This window comes from Alosa sapidissima, chromosome 2, assembly GCF_018492685.1.
Source record: "Alosa sapidissima isolate fAloSap1 chromosome 2, fAloSap1.pri, whole genome shotgun sequence".
Classification (NCBI taxonomy): Eukaryota; Metazoa; Chordata; class Actinopteri; order Clupeiformes; family Clupeidae; genus Alosa; species Alosa sapidissima.
Genome location: NC_055958.1, coordinates 29,053,816 through 29,077,172, shown reverse-complemented (window position 1 = coordinate 29,077,172; position 23,357 = coordinate 29,053,816). Strand labels below are relative to the sequence as shown.

Sequence of the window (23,357 nt, the reverse complement as noted above, 5' to 3'; positions counted from 1 at the left end):
CTCTCGTACCACACACTGATCTGCATACACTGTAGCATACACACGTTCATGTTCATATTCAGCGTGCAGACAGTTGTAAACAGTGTATTCCCTTTTTCAGTGAGTATGATAGTATGGTATCCAGTTATCATACTTGTAGGATTGCTCTGAGCCCAGAGGTTTTTTTTTTTCCTCTTCTAAATGACAAGACTGCTTTGGGAGCGACACAACATGTGCCACCAAAATGCACCCATCAAGCACACAGGAAGCTGAGAGATAGGCCAACAGTCTCACATCCTGCTACGAAAGTCGGCTAGAGAGATCTTATGCCACGAGAGCTCTTTGTGGAGAGCCAACGTAGCAGTAGGTATGTCCTGTAGTCAGTCTCTCTCTCTCTCTCTCTCTCTCTCTCTCTCCTCTCTCTCTCTCCTCTCTCTCTCTCTCTCTCCCTCTCTCTCTCTCTTCCTCTCTCTCTCTCTCTCTCCTCTCCTCTCTCTCTCTCTGTGTCATAAGTATTAATGTCACTCATGTCCCATATCACAGCAATCAGACACCAGATGCTTGGCCTGAACAGTGTTCACATGTGGGTGTCCGAGAGCAAAAAGGCTTCAGTGAATCCCCTCCAGATCCACCATTTTTTTTTATCTGACAGTCTCACAAAAAAAAAAAATCAACGTTCATCTTTGGGAGGAGAAACACAAACATACACATTCGCATAATTTTCAAGTATTTTTGAATAAAGCGAGATATGTCCTTTCAGCTGGAGGCAATGGATGCCCAGCTTCAATGTCAACTTAAAACGACGACAATAACAAAGGTGAAGAAAACTATGCATGTGGCACAGGGCAGGTGAAGATGCTCTGGAGTAGGAGGAGGAAGAAGAGAGCATTTCTCTGAGGATCAGAGAAGAGGAAGAGAGAGAGAGAGGGAGGGAGGGAGAGAGAGAAGAAGGAGAAAAGAGGTGAAGACAACACCCACACACTGAGTAAGTGTCTTCCCACCACCGTCACCTCCGCCTTCCACACACACACACACACCTCAACCCATCCAGTCAAGGGGAGGAAAAGAGAGAGAGAGAGAGAGAGAGAGAGAGAGAGAGAGAGAGAAAGAACTAGTGTGAAAGAGAAAAACAGAGACAGTGCAACAGCCAAAAACAGAGGGGAGGAAAATGAGAGTGAGAGATAGACAGAGAGAGTGAGAAAGACAGACATGGAGAGAGAGAGAGAGACAGAGAGAGAGAGAGAGAGAAAGAGATAGAGAGATGGGTGGATGGAAAGAGAGGGAGGGAGGGAGTGGAGCTCCAGAGCTCTGTGACAGGGGAGACAGCACCAGAGAACCTGCCAAACCTCCCACACAGCCTATCAAACCCACTCTGTGTCCAGCTCTCCCACCCTCCCCCTCCTCATCACTCGCTCTCTCTTTCTCTCCTCCTCTTCCTCCTCCACCCCCGTGCCAGACCAACACATCCCCTCCTAGAGTCACCTCCACCACCATTATGCCGCTTGCAAAACACACACACACACACACACACTGATTCCTCCTGGCTCGGTCCTCACAGCTTCTTGCCGGTGGTGGTTGACGGCGGCGGCCTTGGCTTTGCCGTTGGGCTTGATGTTGGTCAGCTCCACGTCGCCAGAGGCGTCGGCGGGGCAGCGTGCTGCGCATGCGCTCAATGGTCTTCTGGTAGGAGGCCTTCTCCTGCTTCCAGCGAGCGAATCAGATGCTTCATCTTGCTCTCGCGGGACAGGAAGTTCTCCATGTTCACCTCCAGGCTCTGGATCTTCACACGCGCCGCCTGGGCCAGGAGACCGGGAGAGGGCGAGGAAAAAAAAGACAGAAGGAGACAGAAGCAAAAGAGGAAGCAAAAAATACCGGACATGAGGGGGGAAAAATACCGACATGAGGGGGAAAAAAAAATGAAAACATGGTGTCTATACCACTGTTGTGCTAGTAACACCTGACGCTTATGCCAGCTGAGCCACAGAGACTGAGAGAGATTGAGGGAGTGTGATTAAAAGAACCCCATTCCACATCAGCTGGCACAGAGCGACCACTTCCTGTGACATCATTTCAACAGAGAGAGTAGCTCGGACAAACACACAAGCAATTTTCTCTGGGAAATCTCTCTGCGCTCAGTACACACACACACAAAATAACTAATCAGGAAGGGGCTGAGCAAGAAGGAAGTGATCGATGGCTGATGACAAACTCTTTGCTCACCCTCCTCCTCGTCTCCTCATCAGCCCGCGGTGCGTGAGGTGAGCTCAAAGGCACGGGCACTAATCTATACCTGAGTCACTGCTATGACCTCAAGTCGAGGGAAGCTCCCAGTGCTCACATTCTCTAATTTAGTCTTCCTGCAGTGAGATTTTAAGGTTGCGCTCTAGTGCCACCTATTGGCAGGTTAAGGAGCAAACACAATGGAGGAGACTAATGTACCTTGGATGAAGTGTTACAAGAGGTTAGGTATGTGAACGTTTTACTCTGTGGGTTAAGTGCATGAAATAGTATTTCTGAACTTGTATTGGAATAAAAAAAACAGCTATCCAAAAAACAAAAAATGTGCAATCCACCACTAACCTGAGGGGGTATTAACTCATTGAATGCCAAGCTGTTTTCGGGAAGCTTTGTCCTAGAGTGCCAGCAATCTAGACCATTGTTGATAATATTTTGTACAGCCACAGCATATTCTGTGTTATAGCTATGAACACATACAATAGCTCGTTTGAAAGGTGAGACTTTAAGCTCTCAGTGGGTGCAAACCGTTGTATTTCCACACGCCTCTGTTCCTGAGAAATCCCAAGCTAAACAGTGGCTAGTTCTCATCAAATTTTTTTTCTAGAAATGGAGATATAACGTCTTTCATGAAATATGAAGTGTTGCCTGTAAAGTTTCCGGGAAGTGACCTGGCAAGACTGCCACCTAGTGATAGACCCACGAAAATGGCCTGGTTTTGAGCTGATGTGCATGCGTCACTGATTCGACCCAAAAGCGACAACCGAGTTATGATAAAATGTCCAGATTGTGCGTTTTCATCGTCATATATTTCATTTCCATTCATCACAGAGTTCCCAAAATCACATATAAGATGTGTTAGAGTGTCTAGTTTCGTAATTTAAAAAAAAAAGCTAAAAAACGTAATATCTATGTTTTTGGCACTCAACGCATGGGAAGGAAAAATGTAATATTAAGTTTTGGCACTCAATGAGTTAACATAAACACATACACAGATTACCACATTCTAAAGCACCTAATGAATATGTGCACTTGGAAACACTAACCACACACCACACTCACACTCACACTCACCTGGAGTTTCTCCAGCAGTTCCATGTTCTGCTTCTTGAGCTGGGCGTTGGACTTCTCCAGCTTATCCAGCCGGTCAGCATCCTCTGAAGGGTGTAGTAGTGTCTACCATCTCATCCTGCAAGACGTGGTACTCCACCTCGTACGCATGCAGCTGCTTAGAGATGTCCATCTCAGTAGCCTGACCACAAAACACAAGACACACACACACGTCATAAAGCTTGCTTTCAGTGTGATGATGAACATCTGTGAATTTGTTTAATTACGTCACAGATACGTCACCCCTACCACACAATACAGATATCACAAAACTATGTGAACAATGTGAGCAAATGGTGGGCTATACCAGCACCCTCAAGGAATTGGCTATAAACGTATTCTGAAATTGAAACTAAACAAACAAACAACAAATACAGACACATATTGTAAAACCACCAATTGCCAACCCTTTCGTTTGAAAATTCTAAAACAACAATGTTTTTTAATACTTCAAAATAACATTTGATAGATGAACCTTACATTTTTTCAGTAGCCATTGGTGTGTAGATTTGAACAAAATCTAGTTTGGTTCTTACCGGGGCTTTTACTGCCTGAAATATCCGATTTTGTTTACCACGCTCGGAGTTTAGTGCTGGGCTGGTGGGTGCATATTTCCAACTTTCTCACGGCACATCAACGGTTAGACTGAGAATTCTCGTCGCAAATCAAAATTCACTGGAGCTCCAAGTGGATTTGCACACGTAGCCTTACAACACTGTTTACAGCTCTTCGAGTCACGGGTAAAATTTAATTTTTGGTACATAGCTAATTTAGATACACTTATGGTGTGGGTCCTTTCGTTTCTTGAGGAATCCATTCCTCTTTTGTTAAGGACAAATAAATGATCCACAGAGTTCCAGAGGGCCCCTGACTCTAACTGCCATGAGGCTAAGGGTCAGAGACAGTGTGTCACAAGATTGGAAGCTACGGTACACTGCACTTCTGCTTCTCAAGTGACAAACACACCCAGGAGAAGAGCTAGCACACACTGCTGCGTAGCCGCCGCCTGGAGAGGCTTCAATGACTGTAGAGCCGATCATGATGGGCTGTAGCATGGAGCTCACCTTTCTGACAACATATCTACAAAGCAGTGGAATAGTGTGTGTGTTCGCAATGCATCGTTGCAGTGTTGCATCTTGATAAAAAAGAAATACAATACGAATTGTGGGGTGTAACAACGCACTGTAGAATTTCACGGTTCAAAAAATTATAAATGTCTATTACAAAATATATAATACTTCTAGGCCTAGTTCTTGTGAAAACATATAACTAGCTTTGTGAAGTGATAACTTTTGCATCTTTCACTAGGAAGGAATACATAAGTTTAAAATTCTAGTTTCATTTCAGTCCTGCTCTGTTGAATAGGCTGTATGGTGACTATCTAATCGTGAGCCCTTGAATCGTGTATCAAATCGAATCGAATCGTGAGTTAACTGTATAGTTACGTGCCTAGTCGTGTGTAGTTTATTTGTAGTCATGTGTAGTTTGTGTGTGTCTATCTTTGCACGTTTGTGTGCATGTTTCCATGTCAGTGTGTGTGGGCATATAGTATGTGTGTGAATTTGTGTGTGTTTTCTTGCCACGAATACCTTAGAGATGATCTGCTCCATCTGGGCCTGACTGAGGGAGGGGCAGGCTGCTCTTCAGATAGTCCCACAACGGTCTCAAAGCTCTCGCACTCCACTATCTCCCCCTCGTGACTGCTCAGCATACACAGAGCCACCTTAAAGATCACCTCGGTGCCCTGCACAACAGCAGGTCTGCAACACACACACACACACACACACACCAGAATTCAGGGGAAGTGCTTTGTCAGGTCTATTGCACACATGACTATGTTGACAGAAGTTCAGTAGTACTTCTACAAAACAGATAAAAGCATACATGCAAAAACATCCATATCCACACATAGTCCCTGAGCCAAACAAAACTGCACTAATGTGCATATAAAACACAGAACCTCAAACAGAAAATGCCAATGTGCTAAAATGGCAAACGGAAAAAACAATCACACTAAATAGAAATGAATAGCCTCCTCTCCCCACCTAACAGTGCGTAAGAATGAACATTGAAACTTGAAGCTGCCTGCTTTGAGAGGCATCTTTCTTTCTCTCTGTCTCTCTGTGTCTCAGACACACACACACACACACACACACACACACAGAGTGTGTGGCGTCCTTACCGAGGACGCGGGCAACAAAGCCGAGGGGGAACTGGGAGGCGAAGAGCGTGAGGAACCAGGGCGGCGGCATACAGGCTGGGGCAGATCTCCTGCTCCTCCAGGTGGTTGTAGAGCGGCCGGTGGTAGTCGTGTAGTAGCCGCGACAACTGGTACATCTGAATCTGAGGGGGGCGGGGGGAGAAGAGCCAGAGTAAAAGAGAGGAGAGAGAGAGAGAGAGAGAGAGAGAGAGAGAGAGAGAGAGAGAGAGAGAGAGAGAGGAGAGGGAGGGAGGGAGGGAGGGAGGGAGGGAGGGAGAGAGAGAGGAGAGAGGGAGGAGAGAGAGAGAGAGAGAGAGAGAGAGAGAGAGAGAGAGATAGAGGAGGGAGGGAGAGAGAGAGGGAGAGAGAGAGAGAGAGAGAGAGAGAGAGAGAGAGAGAGAGAGAGAGAGAGGGAGGGAGAGAGAGAGAGAGAGAGAAGGGAGGGTTTTAAAAAATGGAGTCAGGGAAAAGGAGGAGGGGCAAGAGGAGGGTGGACTTTGGACGGAGCTGGCAAATAGGCAGCCTGACACCCAGTAGTCCCGGGCGGCTGGCGACCTCCCTGGCAAGGCTGAGGTTACACATTCTGTCAGCACACCTGCCAGGGCACGAACACCACAAGGAGAGACCTGCCGGCTCGCCACACACAAAGCCTGTTGTATTGGTGGCTGGCTGGTGCAATGCTAGTACAAGAGTTAGCGAGGCACAGGTGTGGTCAGGTGAGGGGTGTGTGTGTGGGGGGGGGCAAAAACTTCAGCAAACTCTCTTATTGTTTACACTGCGTCTGAGTCACTCAGGTTGAAACATTCCACCTTGGCAAATGGCGGCTCAGTTTGAAAATGCTTCTTGCTGTTGCAAGAAGTGAGTCATTCTTTCTTTGTTTACTGTGAACTGTGCGTGGGTCTCTAATGCACCAGAGGCAGTGGCTATTTACCTGTTTGCTTACGGATAGAAAACCGACTGGCCACAAAGGAGTTTAAGGAGATTTAACTAAAGAGAGAGACTTCTGACCATTTGTTGTGCAGACAAAATGAGAGATCATGTGTGAGAATGTGACCTCCAAATATGTCAGGGTGTTCAGGGAGGATCCCAAACACACACACACACACACACACACGCACACGCACACACACCCACACAGGCTTACCTGCAGAGAGATCATGTCAGGGCGGTACTGGCGTCGGAAGCCCAGGTCATACATGAGGAACTTGAGCATGTCGAAAGCCTGCTCCTCGCTCATGTGCAGCAGCAGCACGCCAGCCACGAAGCTGATGCCCTGGCAGTAGCCCACCTCCGTGTCCAGCAGGGAGTAGGCCTTCAGCAGGTTATACAGCGACAGCTGACCCGCGCCCAGTTGGGTGCTGAAGTACGGATGTGTAGGGAACGTCCGGCCTGAGAGAGAGAGAGAGAGAGAGAAAGTGTGAGTGAGTGAGTGAGAGAGAGGGCAATAAAGAAGGGTCAGTGACAGTGTGAGATACTGTATGATTTATGCCAGAGAGAGAAAGAAAGAGAGAGAGATGACTACATCTGTCCACAGAGATCATTGGCTCCCCCTGTGGCAATGGAAAAAATACTGTTGACCATAAACTCAGTTAACAAAAGATCAGGCTACAGCATTGAAGGAAGAGTCCCTTTTCTGGTTTGTTTTGGATGAACCACTAACTACTCGGTGAGTTGCACAGTTTTGAAAACGAACAGTAAGGGTTGTTTTAAGGACATGTTTGTGCATGCCCATAGGCAGCCACTCTGAAATAGTCAAAGGCGATTCAAAACGAGTCAGAAAAGTCGAGACAGGACCCATCGTCGAAATTTCGGTGTCCACCAAGCCAGTTCATCCAAAACAAACCAGAAAAGTGCTAAATACCGGAATTATCCTTTAACATTTGGAAATATAGTCCAACCTGCACTTACACATGCATATGATGTGTGATAACAGTCTAGCAATTCTATAAAAAAATGTGAATCCAAACCCTAACCCTGTCTCCTGACCCATCTTTTCCAGACATCCATAGACCAGCCTTCCAGCTCAATGCACTGACCAATACTGGTCCGCTACTCTGGTGTCCTGTATGTAGTCCGCAGCTGAGCGCTAGTTTACTAACCCCTAGCTGAGCGCTAGTTTACTAACCCTTGCCGGCCCCCTGGTGTGACTGGGTGGTGCAGGTGTAGGTGTACGTACCCAGGTCAACGAGGATGGCGTGCTGCTGGGCGGTGAGCTGCTTGAGCAGGTCCTGGTAGGCCGTGTCTGGGGGCACCTGGCGCGAAGGAAGACGGTACCTCAGACGGTGCTGCTGGGACAAGATCAGCCACACCTCACCACGCCGGCTCTTGGGCACTCCTGCAGGGAGACAGAGAGAGAAAGAGAAAGAAACGATTTATATATCACACATTGTAGGTGTTTGTTCTGTGTGTAGGCCTGAAAAACTGCAGTTCTGACTGAAATGGGAAACAAAGTGGCTTGGACGGGACCAACCCGGATCATATATTAAGTCTATTCCAGCCAATCATTGTATTGCTTCAGGATCACAGAATGGAGGCGTGTAATTTGATTGGTTGCCAATCTTGCCAATCTTTCGCCAGAATCCCAGACTGATCCTTCATAATGAGCTAATGAACAGCCCATCATGGCCACTTTCTATGGATACAGACATTGCAGCTGTACAGGAACAGGGCGATTAACACTGAACACTGGACTGGACTGTAGTGGACCAGAGGCTATGGACAGCCCTCAGATGGCCAAACACTCACCCTGGCTGAGGATGGACTGGAGCTCGTCCTTATCCCACTGGACCTTAGCTCTGCAGGGGACACTTAGCTTCTTCTCCCAGAAGGCCTGGATGTCCTTAGAGTCTTGGCCCAGTTCCTGGTAGTCCAGTTTCATCTTGCGAATGTGCAGCTCATCTCGGCTGGCTGTGGGAGAATGTGAGGGAGAGATGTGAGGGAGAGATGGAGGGAGGGAAAGAGGGAGGGAGAGAGAGAAAGCAAAAGAGAGCATGAGAGAGAGAAACAGAGGGAGAGAGAAAGGGGTGGAGGGAGAGATTAAACAAAATGTTGTGACACAACTTGTCATTTCTGTTACCGAAATGACTGTCACCATAGATAAGATGAGACCATGGTCCCCATGGCAATCACAGCGCTAGATCATACACCCTTGCGCTCAAGCAAACTCTCACCAGAGGTCCAAGCTCTACTAGCTGTGCACTCTGCATGCACCGTCTGCTTAGTGCTGCACAGAAACACACACACAGATGAACAGAGACTGGGCAAGGACCGTTACCATTTTCTTATCTCCAAGCTACTTTCTCCTTTCTCACCCAGAAGACAAAGAAAACAGCCATCTCAGCATTTCAGCACATTTCCAGTTATCAACTTTCACAGAGCTTCAAAGCACTCAGTGCTACAGTGAAAGTCCATATTGAAACTGAGGGAGTTGGAGCCTTTTTCTTGAAACAGACTCCTCATGTCAATATTAAATAAACTATAAGACAAGCCACACACAGCAGGCTCTATGGGGCGGCTTCTTAGGTTTGCCATGCTGTCTACAGCGAGGCACACAGACAGTCGACATGAAAGCTCTCTTACAATTCTTACCTTCTACTTAAAGGGACAGAGACATCACACTTAAGTTCCTCAGAAACACCTCCACACAGACACACAGGGGGGAAAAAAAAGATGTTGGGATGACGTAAATGACACAATACTCCATTATGTCTATAGAGGGCAGTGTTTGAACAATCTTTTTTTGAGAACATTCATGAGTTGTGTACATTCCCACACATTTGAAATCCCTTGGTGACCAATGATCTCAATCATAACACTGGCTGACCAGGGCACCAAAAAGCCCAAGAAATTGGGCGCCTGAAATCCTCAAAATGAGTTCTTGGAGAGGGGGAGACCGGTCAATCTAAACATTCCTGTCCGAAAATAGTGTCGCTCCAGAGCCTCGGACAGAGGCTTAAGCATTTGACCCTCTAGAAAACTAGATGTACTGCATAGCGGTACAAAATATGACCGCCGCTCAGTCCTGTACATCCTTTCCGCGAAAATAAATCACACTAATCAATGTCTCCATCTTTTACTCCATCCCCCACTCTTGAAACTTTTGTGTATGCTTGTTTGGCATGCCTGTGTGTGTGTGCGGCTGCACAGAAAGTAGCCTACTGGCGCTGAAAAGGTGAATAGATTGTAGAATAGCCAAAGAAGTTGTAGCATTGTTATAAAACCTTTAAAATCTCTAAACAATCACAAGTAGGGCAGTTCATCACAGTTCATCCATTGCAACTGGATTGATGAAAGGTCACTTACACCTGTAGGCTACGAGGCAAAAAGCAAAAGGTATCAGCATAATGTTATATTTTTATTTATGTATTTATTAATAAACAAAAACATCTCTGTCAGTTCCATGCCGTTTTCAACAGCTATCAAAAACAAAGGTAATTTTTGGATAGATGGATTTTTTGTGAATGTTTCTTCTTCTGCATAAGATTTTAGTCATCTTTAGTTCATGTAATACTTTATTGTCAATGCTTTCACCAGACCAAGCTCAATCTTTTAAGAAATCAAAAAATAAATAGCGGGCAGATCAGGCTGGCTTCACCCAGCTTAGTCCATAGGCGCCCGATATTGTTTAATTTTCCGATTGAGATATCCACGCTCTGGTTATTCTAAATGCAAAAATGCATCAGGGAGTTATGACAAAACTGTAACTAACAAACTAGATCCTAATAGAAAGCTGTTAGCTTCCCTAAGCTACAGGTAGGCCTATAAGGTAGGCCTATTTACAACATAAATTGTCAATAGGCTATGCTGGCGACACAAATAAAATCTCCTTTGGAAACCAATGGCTTACGCCTTACAGTATCAAGCGGACTTAAACTGCCATATCGTGCGAAAAGTTGTAATAAAATTCACGCAGCTCCATGACTCAAGGAAAACGCGAATGAAGTAGCCACTTCTAAATCGGACCCACTACACAGTAGCTTAAGGTGTGTTGCTAAAGCAGCCATAATGAAATGAAGGTGTCATTGTTTGGATACTTCACACACACGTGCTTTTTAATCTCACAGACTACAACTACCAAGATGGAATCAAAGCACATCGATTCCCCTCTCACACCCTGCACGCACTTAAAACAAAATAAACAGGCGTCTCAGTCTCACGCATGTATAGGCAAAACTGTATCAGACCGGTGTAACGTTGGTAAATCTTCCATTGCACAGAATGCTTTTTGTAGCACTTGCAACAAATGACAGTCAAAAGATACAATTACAGTGCTGCTATCAATTTGCTTGGTATAACCGCATTTATAGTTTTCTACAAATGCAATCAAATTAGCCTCCATCACTCAACCAACGCTAACGGTAACATTATTGTACCTAGGTCCTTATTGATATTATAAGATTAACGTACCTGCAGTAAAAGCCAAGCATGTCCGATAAACATTCTCAGATTTATTTCGGCTTCAAGAAGAAATGGGAACTAGAAAATGTAATTTCGAGGAAATTACCAGTGCATGAAAATATAAACATACTGTATATTAACATAAAATGCCAAACAAACTTTTATTTGGAAACAGTTGACAGGAGTCATAGTTGATAACAACTGACAGTTGAAATGGCTGAACGGTTCAATAGTTGAGTAGTTTAAATAGTTAAATTATTTAATAGTAAATTATTGTAGTATTAGTATTATTGTAGAAATTTTTCCGTAAAAGTCTAGTGGGGCTACATACCCACCAAATTTCATGTGCACCGGTGTTTCGGTGTCCCGGGTATCGTTGACCAAAAATTCAGGAAGTAGATGATTGGGGGGGGGACTTTGACAATCATTATATGACCGCTTCGCTAGCGGCAGTCATAATAAAGACTGGGCCGAAAGAGAAACACAACTTAAGAGAAGCCAACAACATGGCGTCTTCCATTCCTCTCTGGGGTAAGTCAGGGAGTGTGAAAAACTCCAAAAATATACAGTGTGCGTTTTAGAGAAATACCAGCAACGTGTGTGTGTGTGTAAGAGTGTGTGTGTGTGTGTGTGTGTGTAGTAAACTTGAGATCTGTGGCAGGTGTCAGTCTCTCTCTTATTCACTGTGTGTACCATATGATCCATCAGTGTCTAACAAACACTCCCTTCTAGATATGTGGTTTCAAGGCAAGTGTTTCCTCTTTGTTTTACCACACAATGTAATTATTGTGAAACAGGATACTGATAATACAGAGTCTCTGTGTGTGTGTGTGTGTGTGTTTATAGTAGCTTAGGGAAGCTAACAGCTTTCTATTAGGATCTAGTTTGTTAGTTACAGTTTTGTCATAACTCCGTGATGCATTTTTGCATTTAGAATAACCAGAGCGTGGATATCTCAATCGGAAAATTAAACAATATCGGGCGCCTATGGACTAAGCTGGGTGAAGCCAGCCTGATCTGCCCGCTATTTATTTTTTGATTTCTTAAAAGATTGAGCTTGGTCTGGTGAAAGCATTGACAATAAAGTATTACATGAACTAAAGATGACTAAAATCTTATGCAGAAGAAGAAACATTCACAAAAAATCCATCTATCCAAAAATTACCTTTGTTTTTGATAGCTGTTGAAAACGGCATGGAACTATTGTCTATTTGCATACACAAATCTAGCCAAAGTAAGGATAGTAAGGTGTTGGTAGAGTTACTGACCCTGCATACAGTCTTTGTGTTTGCATACATGTATACACAGATATCAGGCATTTGTGGTGGCTAGTGGTGGTTGACCTTTGCATGTTTGTGTTGTGTATTTGAAGTGAGTGTGTGTGTGTGTGTGTGTGTGTCTATATGTGTGTGTATCAACGTGTTGACATGTTTGTGTGTGCACATGCGTATGTGTTTGTGTGTGTGTAATATCTTCGAAGATAAGGTATCAGTAGTGTGTGTGTGCATATTTGAAACGTGTATGTGTGTGTCTGCGCATGTGTGCGTCAATGTGCTGACGTGTGTGTGAGTGTGTGTGTGCACATTGTTAGGATAGGTAGGATAGATGCACAGTAGATTAGACCTCCAATTTCCCATCCCATCCATAAGAGGGGGCGTTGGCTTACCTACGGGCTGCTCATTGGCTCATTAGACTTTTAAACAGCTCAGGTGAGTAGTGGTGGGGAGTCACTGTTTGAACGGAGCGTTTGCCGACTCTCTGATGGAGTGGTGAGTTATCTTTGCTGTTTTTGGGAATCGCATTTGAAAATTTGCCCTGATCAAGGCTGGTCGGGCACACGTGGGCCTGTAGCCTGCGTTGGCGGAGTCTTGAGGGGTAAGCGAGAGTTCCCATCACACGACTAGCTTCAGACACTCTTACTATCGCAGCTGTGCTACACACATTTTATTGTGTGTGTGTGTGTGTGTGTGTGTGTGTGTGTGTGTGTGTGTGTGTGTGTGTGTGTGTGTGTGACTACTAACCCTCCAGGCGCTGGTTCTCCTTCTCCATGCGCAGCAGCAGGATCTGCTGGTGGATGGCCTTCCTCCACAGGGACCGATACTCTGCCGGGCTGCGGCGACCTCCCTCCCCCGAGAAGGGCTCCTGGTCTGGGGACAGGGGGTCCTGCTCCAGGGCACGGGGAGACAGTGGGAGCAGCTCACGGACATCCATGTCTTTAAGAGTCACCCAGGCAGCAAGGTCATAAGGGCAAGAGAATGTTTTAGAGTATTCACGTATGAACATACAAAAATGCATACATACATACTGTACATACATATATGCATTAGTACATACTGTATATACATAGAGAATGACCACTCTGAACACTTAAAAGCAGTGGTGGGTCTGTCATCTGTAGGTGTACATGCATGCATTCTCTCTCTCTCTCACACACACACACACACACACACACCTGGGCAGTTCATGGAGCCCTGTTTGTTGAGGGGCGTAGCGACCCTCAGGAAGATCTTCTGACGCCAGGAGACTCTGCGTGGGGTGTTTGTGGGTGTTGTCAGGGAGTCAATGCTGCAGCCCGACAAGGTCCTCTTCCGGCCCTCTCCATTACTGACGCACAAACACACACACAATCAGTCAATACAGCACACACAGACATGGTCATTGTATTTAGTGGCTATAGAAAATAAATACTGACACAGACAAGACAGACAGACACTGGTTGTTACTGTACACTCATGTCAGTGCTCTCTCAAGCTCTCACACACACATTCACACACACACAGATTTGAGGTAATCTTACACCAAAACAAGATAGATAGATAGATACTTTATTGATCCCTAGGGGAAATTCAAGGTCACAGTAGCCTACAGACAACATTCACACACACATTCACTAACAGCAGAAAAAGTAATTAAAAGTATATAATATAAAAAACACAACTAAGCAATAAGGACTGTAGAAGATAAAGAATATACTAAATATACTAAAATACAAATTATACTAAATAAAAACTTAATCTAAATCAATTCTAAAAAACAGTATCCACATATTGGGTGATTAATCAATCAGGTGCGCTTGCAATGACTGAAGCAGGGACTGAGCCTGTGTGCATAAGGTAAGGTAAGGTGCTCTTTGTGAATGAGTGTCATGGTGATGGTGCAAATGAGTAAGTCAAACAGTGCAACAGTGCAAGAATAAAGTCTATATATCTATATATAAACTAGATGTACCGCAGAGCGGTACAAAATATGACCGCCGCCCAGTCCAGCACATGTTTTCCACAAAAATAAGTCACGCTGAAAGGCATATATGATTCTAACTGTCTCACTGAATTGCATTATGCACACTCAATTCTCACTGGTATCTGCTAGACAACAAGTACCAAAACATGATTAGTTCATAGATTTCACATGTAATATACATTTTATACAACCCCACCCCCATCTTGCCTGTTCATAATTCTGAGAAATTCTTGAATTGTGTGCATGTGTGCGTGTACATGTTTATGTTTATGTGTGTGTGGGTGTGTGTGTGTGCGTGCATGTGCATGTGCTTGTGTGTTTGCCTGTTTATGTGCCTGTGTGTGTGTATGTGCATGCATGCGCATATATGTCTACTGTGTGAGTATGTGTCATACGTAGGATTACTGTGAATGTATGTGTGTGTGTGTGTGAGTGTGTATCTGTTTATGCACATGTGTGCATATGGAATGGGTTTACATGACCCCTGGAGGCAAACATACGCAAAAAATTGGTCATCCTAGGTCCTACAGTTCTCAAGATATTCACTGAAAACTGTGTCTGCCCTACCCTCCTTTCGGGGGGTCCAGTCCAGCGGGGGGGGGGGGGCTACAGATCAAAACGAAAAGCGATGGTTCCATGCTATCCATGTGGGGTTACATGCCCACCAAGTTTCGTGTACCCCGGTCTTTCAGTGTCCCGGGAATCCTTGTTGGTGTACGGTCACTAAATGTACACATAAATTATTTTATTGTAAGGCCCACCATGAACGAAAATCCACGAAACTTGGCATGCATTCGGAGGGTGTCATAATGATCCTACACTCTCAATTTCGTGCAGTTTTGACCATGTCAGCCAGAGATTGCATATGTGCTAATAAAGCACGCAAACAGTGAGGCAGAAGACAATGGTAAAGTGGCTAGTGGACAGACAGTTCAAGACATGGAGGTGGTGAAGAGGCAGACAGACTATGCGGAGAAGTCTATTTCTCCTCTTCCCTTAAGTGATGCATTGAACAGTTCAATGGCCCTGGGGATGAATGACTTCCTCAGTCTGTCTGTTGTGCAAGGCAGTGAGCGAAGTCTCCAGCTGATCAGGCTCTTCTGCTTAACAATAGTGCTGTGGAGTGGATAACACTCATTGTCCAAGATGTTGATCAGTTTGTTCAGGGTCCTTTTGTCAGATATTGAAGTGACGCATTCCAGTTCAGCTCCCACTACAGAACCAGCTTTCCTTACCAGCCTTACGCATCCTTCTTCTTTGTGCTTCCTCCCCAACATACCACTGCATAAAAGAGGACACTGGCAACAACAGACTGGTAGAACATCCTGAGGAGCTTGCTGCACACATTGAAGGAGTGCAGCCTCCTCAGGAAGTACAGCCTGCTCTGCCCTTTCTTGTAGAGTGCGTCAGTGTTGGCTGACCAGTCCAGTTTATTGTCCAGGTGGAGACCCAGGTACTTGTAAGTGCTTACGACCTCGACATTGACCCCATCAATGGAGACTGGTAGCAGAGTGGGCTTAAACGTCCCACATACTCGACGCACCCGACCAGTAGCGCGACAATGTGACGTCACAGAAGCGCCGTAACCATTTATACTCGCGCGTGGTGGTCGCAACACTAGTTGCAATATTCTCCTGAACAGAGGTGTCGCTGTTGTGAAAAGACTAACATTAACTACTTACACAGCAGAAGAAGCTGCAGTAAGAAACACCAGTAGCTAGCCTCTGTGATGGTACTTCAGACTTTGGTTGCTACTATTCACAACTACCATCATCATTATCATGTAGTTTCCAAGGTGTGTGCACAGGTAGATAGATAGATAGATAGATAGATAGATAGATAGATATATAGATAGGTACTTTAGTCATCCCGAGGGAAATTTTAATAATTTAAACAGTTTAGTTAGCTGGCTAGCTAGCTAGCAGCTGGCTGAGTTTGTGTAATTTCCTGAAGTGGAAAGAGATTTTGTTCAGGCCTTAATAGATATCCTTTGTTTGAAAAGAAATCGTTTCTATTCTTTCCTCTTAATTCCATGTGTTGCAACTCTCACTGGTAACTTTGTTAACTTATCCAGCAAACTATTAAAAATTCACGACTGTAACAAAACACTGCAACTCGCTTGCCCTCGAACTAGTCCATCTTCCTGTTTCCGCCTTGTCGCGCTCGTCTGAATAAAAATGAGTGGTGCGCTACCTCGCGCTACACGGCCAAAACCCTGGCGCGCCAGAGAGATCTACGTCATTTTGACGTCACATTGTCGCGCTACCGGTCGGGTGCGTCAGGTATGTAGAAGCCATTAGACCTGCGGAAATCCACCACCATCTCCTTGGTCTTTGAAGTGTTAAGTTGGAGATGATTGAGTTTGCACCATTGCACAAAGTCCTCCACCAGGTTCCTATACTCCTCCTCCTGCCCGTTCCTGATACACCCCACAATTGCAGTATCGTCAGAAAACTTCTGCATGTGGCATGACTCAGTGTTGTAGCAGAAGTCAGATGTGTACAAGGTGAACAGGACTGGAGAGAGCACAGTTCCCTGTGGCGCTCCGGTGCTGCTGATCTCAGTGTCAGAGAGACAGTTCTTCAGTCTGACGAACTGTGGTCACTCAGTCAAGTAATCTGTGATCCAAGCAAGCAAGAAAACACACAGACACGCACACAAAGACATTCTCTATATGGTAAGAATGTGCTTTGACATCAACTTGTTAAGGTGCCCAACCATCCCACCTGCAAAGTTATAACATGAAAGGCAACACATGTTTAACTATTTGTTAAACTAGTTGTTAATCTATTTGTCATTAGTTCACAAATACCTGCAAAGAGAAAACGTGTTAAGAGAAAACTGTACATGCAACAAAAATCTTGAGAAAAATGTGCATGTCATTAAGGGAAACAGATATAAAAGTCAATAGGAAACGTCAGTAAACCTTCAAGATGTTATTATGGTTGTAGTACATCTTGAAATTCATGATATGCTTTGTGTAACACGCAACAGCATGTAGAAGGAAAAACTGTAAGATTTTACTTGGATAGTTTATCCTCAAAGACTTCAGTATGTATAATTGTTGTTGAACAATTGCTAAATATCCTTAACCAAATCCAACCACTAACCTGAACCATAAATAGTAGTTAACAGAGTCAACAAATAGTTTCTTGATAATCTGAGCATGTGTAGATAGTCTGTGGGCAGACTGTCCAAGAACGATCAAACATACCACAGCTGGATGTCCTGTAAAGACTAAAGCATCTCAGAATAAAGATGAAAATAAGCATGTTTCCACCAATCCATGTGACCGGTCATTTCAGACAAAGTAAAGGCCCAATACCCTGCAGGTTAAGTGCCCTCTCAGACTTGGAAATGTGAATGGATGGTGGAGCAGGACGCAACTGACCCCAGGGGTCACAGAGCTGTCAGAGACCAGGAGGAAGCTACCGCTGGGCCAGTCCAATGTTGTCCATACAACAGTTCCTGAACCCTGGAGACCTTTTATTTGTCCTACAATGTCTGTCAGTGACAACTAACTTGTTTACCTCCCCCAGGTATAGACTCAGGGAAAAGGACGGGCATTTCAGCAACTCAAACTGATAAAAAAAGAATCGTCTAAAAAATAAATAAATCAGGAAACCCTGTGTCACACAAGCTCAGGGATTTGGGAGAAAACACTTACAAGGTCGACCCGGTTTCCCTATTCCGCAGACAGCGGCTTTGTGCTGTTCCATTAGTGACCTGTCTGGTGGCATTAAAAGCTGCACGACAAATACCATATGAATGAATGAATCAATTAATTAATAAATTAATGAATAAATGAAGGAATACCACCAGCCTGGTAGGTTCACATTTGAAATGGAAACACATTTGAAATGGAAATGTTACCCTTTACAAGTGAGAAAGCCTACAGCTGGTGCTAATGTATTCACACCCCTAACACAGATATCCAGGCTGAATAGGCATTAGCTAGAAGGAGAATTTAATGGCAATTTAGCTTTGTGCAAGCAGTTATCAGACTTGTGGAAAAGTACTACAGGCTGTCTGGTTGATGGTATGTCAGTTGGCACAAAGCCAAGTTAATTATCAGCTCATCTCAAGTGTGATTTCCTCCATTACAATCATAGAAACTCACCAGGCCTATTCCCATGGCAGCAATTTCATCCAACAGATCTACAGTTCTTGCAGTGACTGGTCTATAATTGGTAAGATTTGTTCTTTCTTCAGCAAGTTTAATAACGAGGCACTATCAGGACTTATGGTATCTAGGACTTAATTGATTAGCAAAATTAATCTGGCAAAAGTGAAATAAATCATTGTATGTGAAAAAAAAGCATGTTAGTTTTGAAGCTATAAAGATTAGCAAGCAAACCTGCAAACATGGAATCATTAGTACCCTTTACAGTGAGAGCGTTGGTCAAAAGTAGAATGAGCTGTGAAAACAACAACGCTTCAGTAGAGGGTTTAGAAGCACTGGCATGCACAACAAGCGGAGGGGGCTTTGTAAATGAGAGCAGTTCCCCTCAAGCTTCTGTTCTGGCTTCTGATGAAATCTAATAGAGAGAGTCCAGTGTGGCGTTCTGGAGAAGAGAAGAGTGACATAGAGCGACAGAGGGCCACTGTGATCTTTTATTTTTATTCTTTTACACAAAGAGCGACAGAGGACACGGTGACGGCAAGCACCTTTGGTTATCTCTGCAGGGACACACGAAAATGTCTGTCACTCCACTAACACCTACCCCACACACCCACGTCTCTGCAAACCCTCTTCCCAGCATAGCATTTCAGCGTGGTTAAAAAGCGCTGGCAGAGCTGGGGGTTGGGGGGGGGGGATGAGGCAGCATCGTGCCCCATCCCCTCTCACCTCTTGAGGGGCCCGAGGTCGGAGAGGGACCCGAGGGAGCCCAGCGAGCCCTGGTAAAAACTTTTCAGGAAGCTTGGGGTGGAGAAGGAGGGAGGGAGGCTGAAGGTGGACTCGCTCTCCGACACGCTGCGCTTTCGCCTGGGGGCCATCGGGCTGGGGGGAGGGGCACGGGACCAAAGACATAAAAGGCCACCAAATAGTCATTGGTTACATAGTCATGCTTCACAAAATCATCAACCACCAGAAACCATTTCAGTCCACTGTGCTAGTAAAAAGTTCAAAACAATGCATGTAATGTGCTGTATGGGATGAAGCCAGGAAGGCACAAAGTATTCAAATGAAAATGTAAAAGTTAAACAAGCAAAAGAATAAGAACATTAGGCTTCTATGTAAGTATATGGTGTGGTCATGCTGCTCACTTCAAACACATTCGTTTCAATGTTAAGTCAAGGAACTTGCACCTTTGAGAACACTTCTCTTCAGGCAGTATTCAGTATCAGCTTCAGTAGTAAAACAAAATGTATATAACAAAATCGGACTGCAAGCTGTCAACACAGTGAGAGTGAAGGAGAAAAAAAACAGCAATCGTGGTTTCACGAAGTAGCTGACATCCAGCCATCAGACATCAAAGGCTTGACTCAAGCTAAACCCAGCTGCTGACCAGCACACAAGTCACGGACGCATGATGGGTGACAAGGGAAGTGAGTCCCATGACTGCAGACAGGAAATGATGTGGCAGGAAGTGACATACCTGCCCTGGAGGAGCTCTGGGGCCACAGACTGCTGCCGGCGGAGCGGGGCTTTGGAGGTGTGGCTCTGGGCGTCGGTGAAGGAGATGCGCTTCTTGACGGGCGGGTGGCTAAAGGTGTGGGCGCGACGGCGGAAGGGAGCGGCCTCGGGGTCGTCGTCAAGGAAACCCGGCGGGGTTCCAGGAGGGGAGTCTCCGGGAGACTCGTCCTGCTGGGAGCAAAGACAACTGTTAGCAGCGGGATGGGAAGAATGTGTGTGTGTGTGTGTGTGTGTGTGTGCACGTACAGTACCTGTCTGTCTGTGTGAGGTTATATAGGAAACAAAAAACAACCAACCAATAGCAACAAAACATTCAAAAATATTTACCCTTCACACAACACTGAGACATTCATATAACAATGTAACATTCAGGTTCAAGGTTTGCAGCATTTCAGTTCAAAATCAGTGTTCTGTTGCATTCATGTCCACAATGAGCACACGTTGCAATTTGACACTTCACAGAGACCCTATTCACAAAAGTTGTGGTCAAGCGCCACATCATCTTCCCTTGAAGTCTACCCATGAGGCATACAGAACCTGAAAGCTCTTACCTCACCTGCGGCCTGTCCCTAGAACCAGTCTGGACCTAAGCAGCAGTGCAGAGAGTGAGGACCTAGCGTGTGTCTCTGTCCAGTCTGACTGTGTGTGCAAACTCTCTGATCTATTGTATGCTAATGGGTTGTGTCCTGTGACTCTGCACGTGCACACACCACACACACAGTGTAGCACTATGTGGAGGTGAACAATAGTGACGTTAACCTTGCTTACTACACAACCCACAGAGGAAGGCATTTCTGTCCTTTCCATCCCTCTGTAGCTTGTAGCAGAACTTCCTCTCTTCCAAAAGCAGCGCTCTCTGTTTCCTGCTTTGTGCACAACATCCCGACCCAGCGCTGCTGCTATGAGTCAGCAGTGTGAACACTAGGACCCAGGCTTAGGCCAGGGGGAAACACAGGCCACTGGAAACACACACTCACTCTCTCTCTCTCTCTATCACACACACACACACTCTGCTGTTTACATAACTCACACAAGCAGGCTCCACAAAGGCCCAAAAAGGGCAAGAGAAGAAGGGATCCAAATAAACAGGCTGGTTTTATTGAGAGGGACTGAGATGTGTTTGGCTGATGGCGGGTGAGAGCGGCTCTACGTGGTCTGCCATGAACTCAGGGGACTTGACTTGACTTGAACTTGAACTCAGCAGAGTGATTTTCAAAGTAAAAAAAAAAAAAAAACATGGTGTACCAAATTCAACAGCCAAAAGCATGACAATTACATTAACAAATCCCTTTCAAACATCAATTCATATAAGTCAGTATCTATCTATAAAGCAAGAAGCGTCTGTGTGTCTGTGGCACGCATATCTCGCTGACCGTTTGTCAGACTGACCTAAGATTTCGTATGTGGCTCGCACGTGGCACAAAGGTGTGCACTCTCGATTTTGAAGATTTTTGAATGCATATTTGAAAATATGCTTATTTACGTAGGACGTTTATCGCTGCACTGCACTGTTTCCAAGGGGACCAGTTTCAGGGGAGCTCCACCCCATCGTGTACTGACTGGTATGTCACAGAGGACATTTTTGGCCTTATCAGTGTAAAAGAAAATGCAGTTAAAACCCATTCTCCCCTATGCTCAACTTTGTTGGACTCCCTCTTATGAGGTCTTCACTGTGTCTGGAATGTTCATAAAATCAGTTATAAAAATATCTATTGTATTGTTCTATTGTAATTAAAGTTCATTTTTCAAGAAATCATTACTACTATCTTGCTTCATGTCCCTTCATTTGTCAAATGTTTTTTAACCTGACATATACACTTTAAGCAAATGTTGCCGAATGTCTACCACTCCCTCTCTGTGGAAAGTCTGTGTTAATTCTCAATGAAAGCAAAAATGGTCGAAAAAAAAAAAAAAAAAAAAACTCTTTTGAGTTGTGAGTGAGTCTGTGAAAGGAAGAGTGTGTGTGAGCTCCAGGTTGTTTGTGTCGCCTCTGGCAGCTTTAATCATTTTATGCCCCAGCTCACACCTGCCCTGCCCTCACCACAAAGACACCTCTCTCACAACCAGGCAGGAAACAGCTTCATCTGAGCTGCATGTGCGCAGTCTGCACCTGTTCTTCCCACAATTCAAAGCAATTCAACTGTGACATCAGGGCTAGACACCCTAATATTAAAGATGCAGTCTGTGATTGTGATTGAGGGTATTGATATTTGAGCTCAAAAGCCAAACACTGGATTTGAATGGCAACCTAGCTACTAAAGAAATATGCTGCTGACAGTGCTAGCAAGGACAAACTACGTAACAACCACTCTACAGGATGTAAAAACCCTGCGAGACACTAGTTTGTCTGTGAGTGATTGCTAACTTGCCGAGCAAAAGGGAGACGTCAGCTTACCTTCAACCTACTTCATTCCTTCTGGGCCAGTGCCTGAGCAGCCTTGCTTAACACCGGACGGTTTAAAGTTAGTTTATGCTCCTAAGTCTCCTGGTGGTATCCATAAACAAAGGCGAGAACAGTATCCAAATAAGTAATCCATAAGGCTGGGTGCCAACAACAGCATGGCCAAGGCAAAACAAACAGTAATGGTAGATAAAGACTAGTGTTCTGGAACAAACAGACAGCGAGCAGGCAAGAGACACGTGAGCCCAAGGGCCACACGCAGGTGTGCTATTTCACCTGCACAGGTAAAAGGCACCATCTGTGCTCCACCTGGACTTTAGTGATGTGTCTTATGATGATGTCTTAACCATATACCTTTGCCTACTGTTAAAAAAAAAGCAGCCTACGTGATAGAGAATGTAAATATGATGATGATGATTATCACTGCTTTGCAGAGTGGCTGTGGCATTCTGACAACAGAACGGAGTGAACTGAATACCACACACTCCTTACACTGGGCGATGTCCTCAACAAGCGGTTATCTTCTTTTATCAGCTTTCACCAACCATATTTTTGCCCCAAGGATGCAGCCTGGTTGACGTTATACAGCCATTGTACGCGACACTGGGCCAAAAACACACCAAGTGGGCACTACTTTCACAATCAGGGTTTCACAAGGCCTAAAAATGTAACTTTCTTGGAAATATTGTTTAATCTACATGTTCTTAGATGTGTATATGGATAATGTCAAGCGCTTACCCTGATTGTGAAGCTACCCAAGTACAGAAACAATCGACTTACACCTGCTATGGCTTAAACGGAGAACTGAGAGGAGATAGCGAGAGATATTTCTGGATTGTGCTCCTGGAGATGAATGTATGGATACTGTGCATCTGAGTGTCAGGATCTATTCCACAGCATTTATGTAGAGGATGAGAAACCACCCCCGATGAATGCGGTATCTTCATGAATTACACATTAGCATCATCCGTTCCACTCTAGAGGTGCTACAGAGAGCAGGAAGTTGAGACAACCATTACGGTTCCATTAGGTTGTTTCTTCTGAACCCACAGACATACCAATAATTCATAGCAGTCGGCGTGTTGCGCTGTTTTGCAATTCATGTCGGACTTCATTAGCTTGTACCCCAAACACAACATGCAGATCTTTGATGCCGT

At 44.9% G+C, this 23,357-nt stretch overlaps 1 protein-coding gene across 1 annotated transcript in view; it reads right to left on the bottom strand.

Annotated features, from left to right (window-relative positions):
• Positions 1 to 1,351: 1,351 nt before the first annotated feature.
• Positions 1,352 to 23,357, bottom strand: part of tbc1d4 (TBC1 domain family, member 4) — a 38,535-nt gene continuing 16,529 nt past the window's right edge. Inside the window, 18 exon segments of the mRNA XM_042065333.1 lie at positions 1,352 to 1,628; positions 1,630 to 1,680; positions 1,682 to 1,774; positions 3,289 to 3,378; positions 3,380 to 3,466; positions 4,914 to 4,967; positions 4,970 to 5,076; positions 5,079 to 5,084; positions 5,507 to 5,567; positions 5,569 to 5,667; positions 6,669 to 6,913; positions 7,701 to 7,859; positions 8,270 to 8,431; positions 9,113 to 9,115; positions 12,943 to 13,134; positions 13,374 to 13,525; positions 19,011 to 19,163; positions 19,762 to 19,970. Coding sequence (XP_041921267.1) covers positions 1,473 to 1,628; positions 1,630 to 1,680; positions 1,682 to 1,774; positions 3,289 to 3,378; positions 3,380 to 3,466; positions 4,914 to 4,967; positions 4,970 to 5,076; positions 5,079 to 5,084; positions 5,507 to 5,567; positions 5,569 to 5,667; positions 6,669 to 6,913; positions 7,701 to 7,859; positions 8,270 to 8,431; positions 9,113 to 9,115; positions 12,943 to 13,134; positions 13,374 to 13,525; positions 19,011 to 19,163; positions 19,762 to 19,970 — 2,079 coding nt within the window. The 3' untranslated portion in view covers positions 1,352 to 1,472.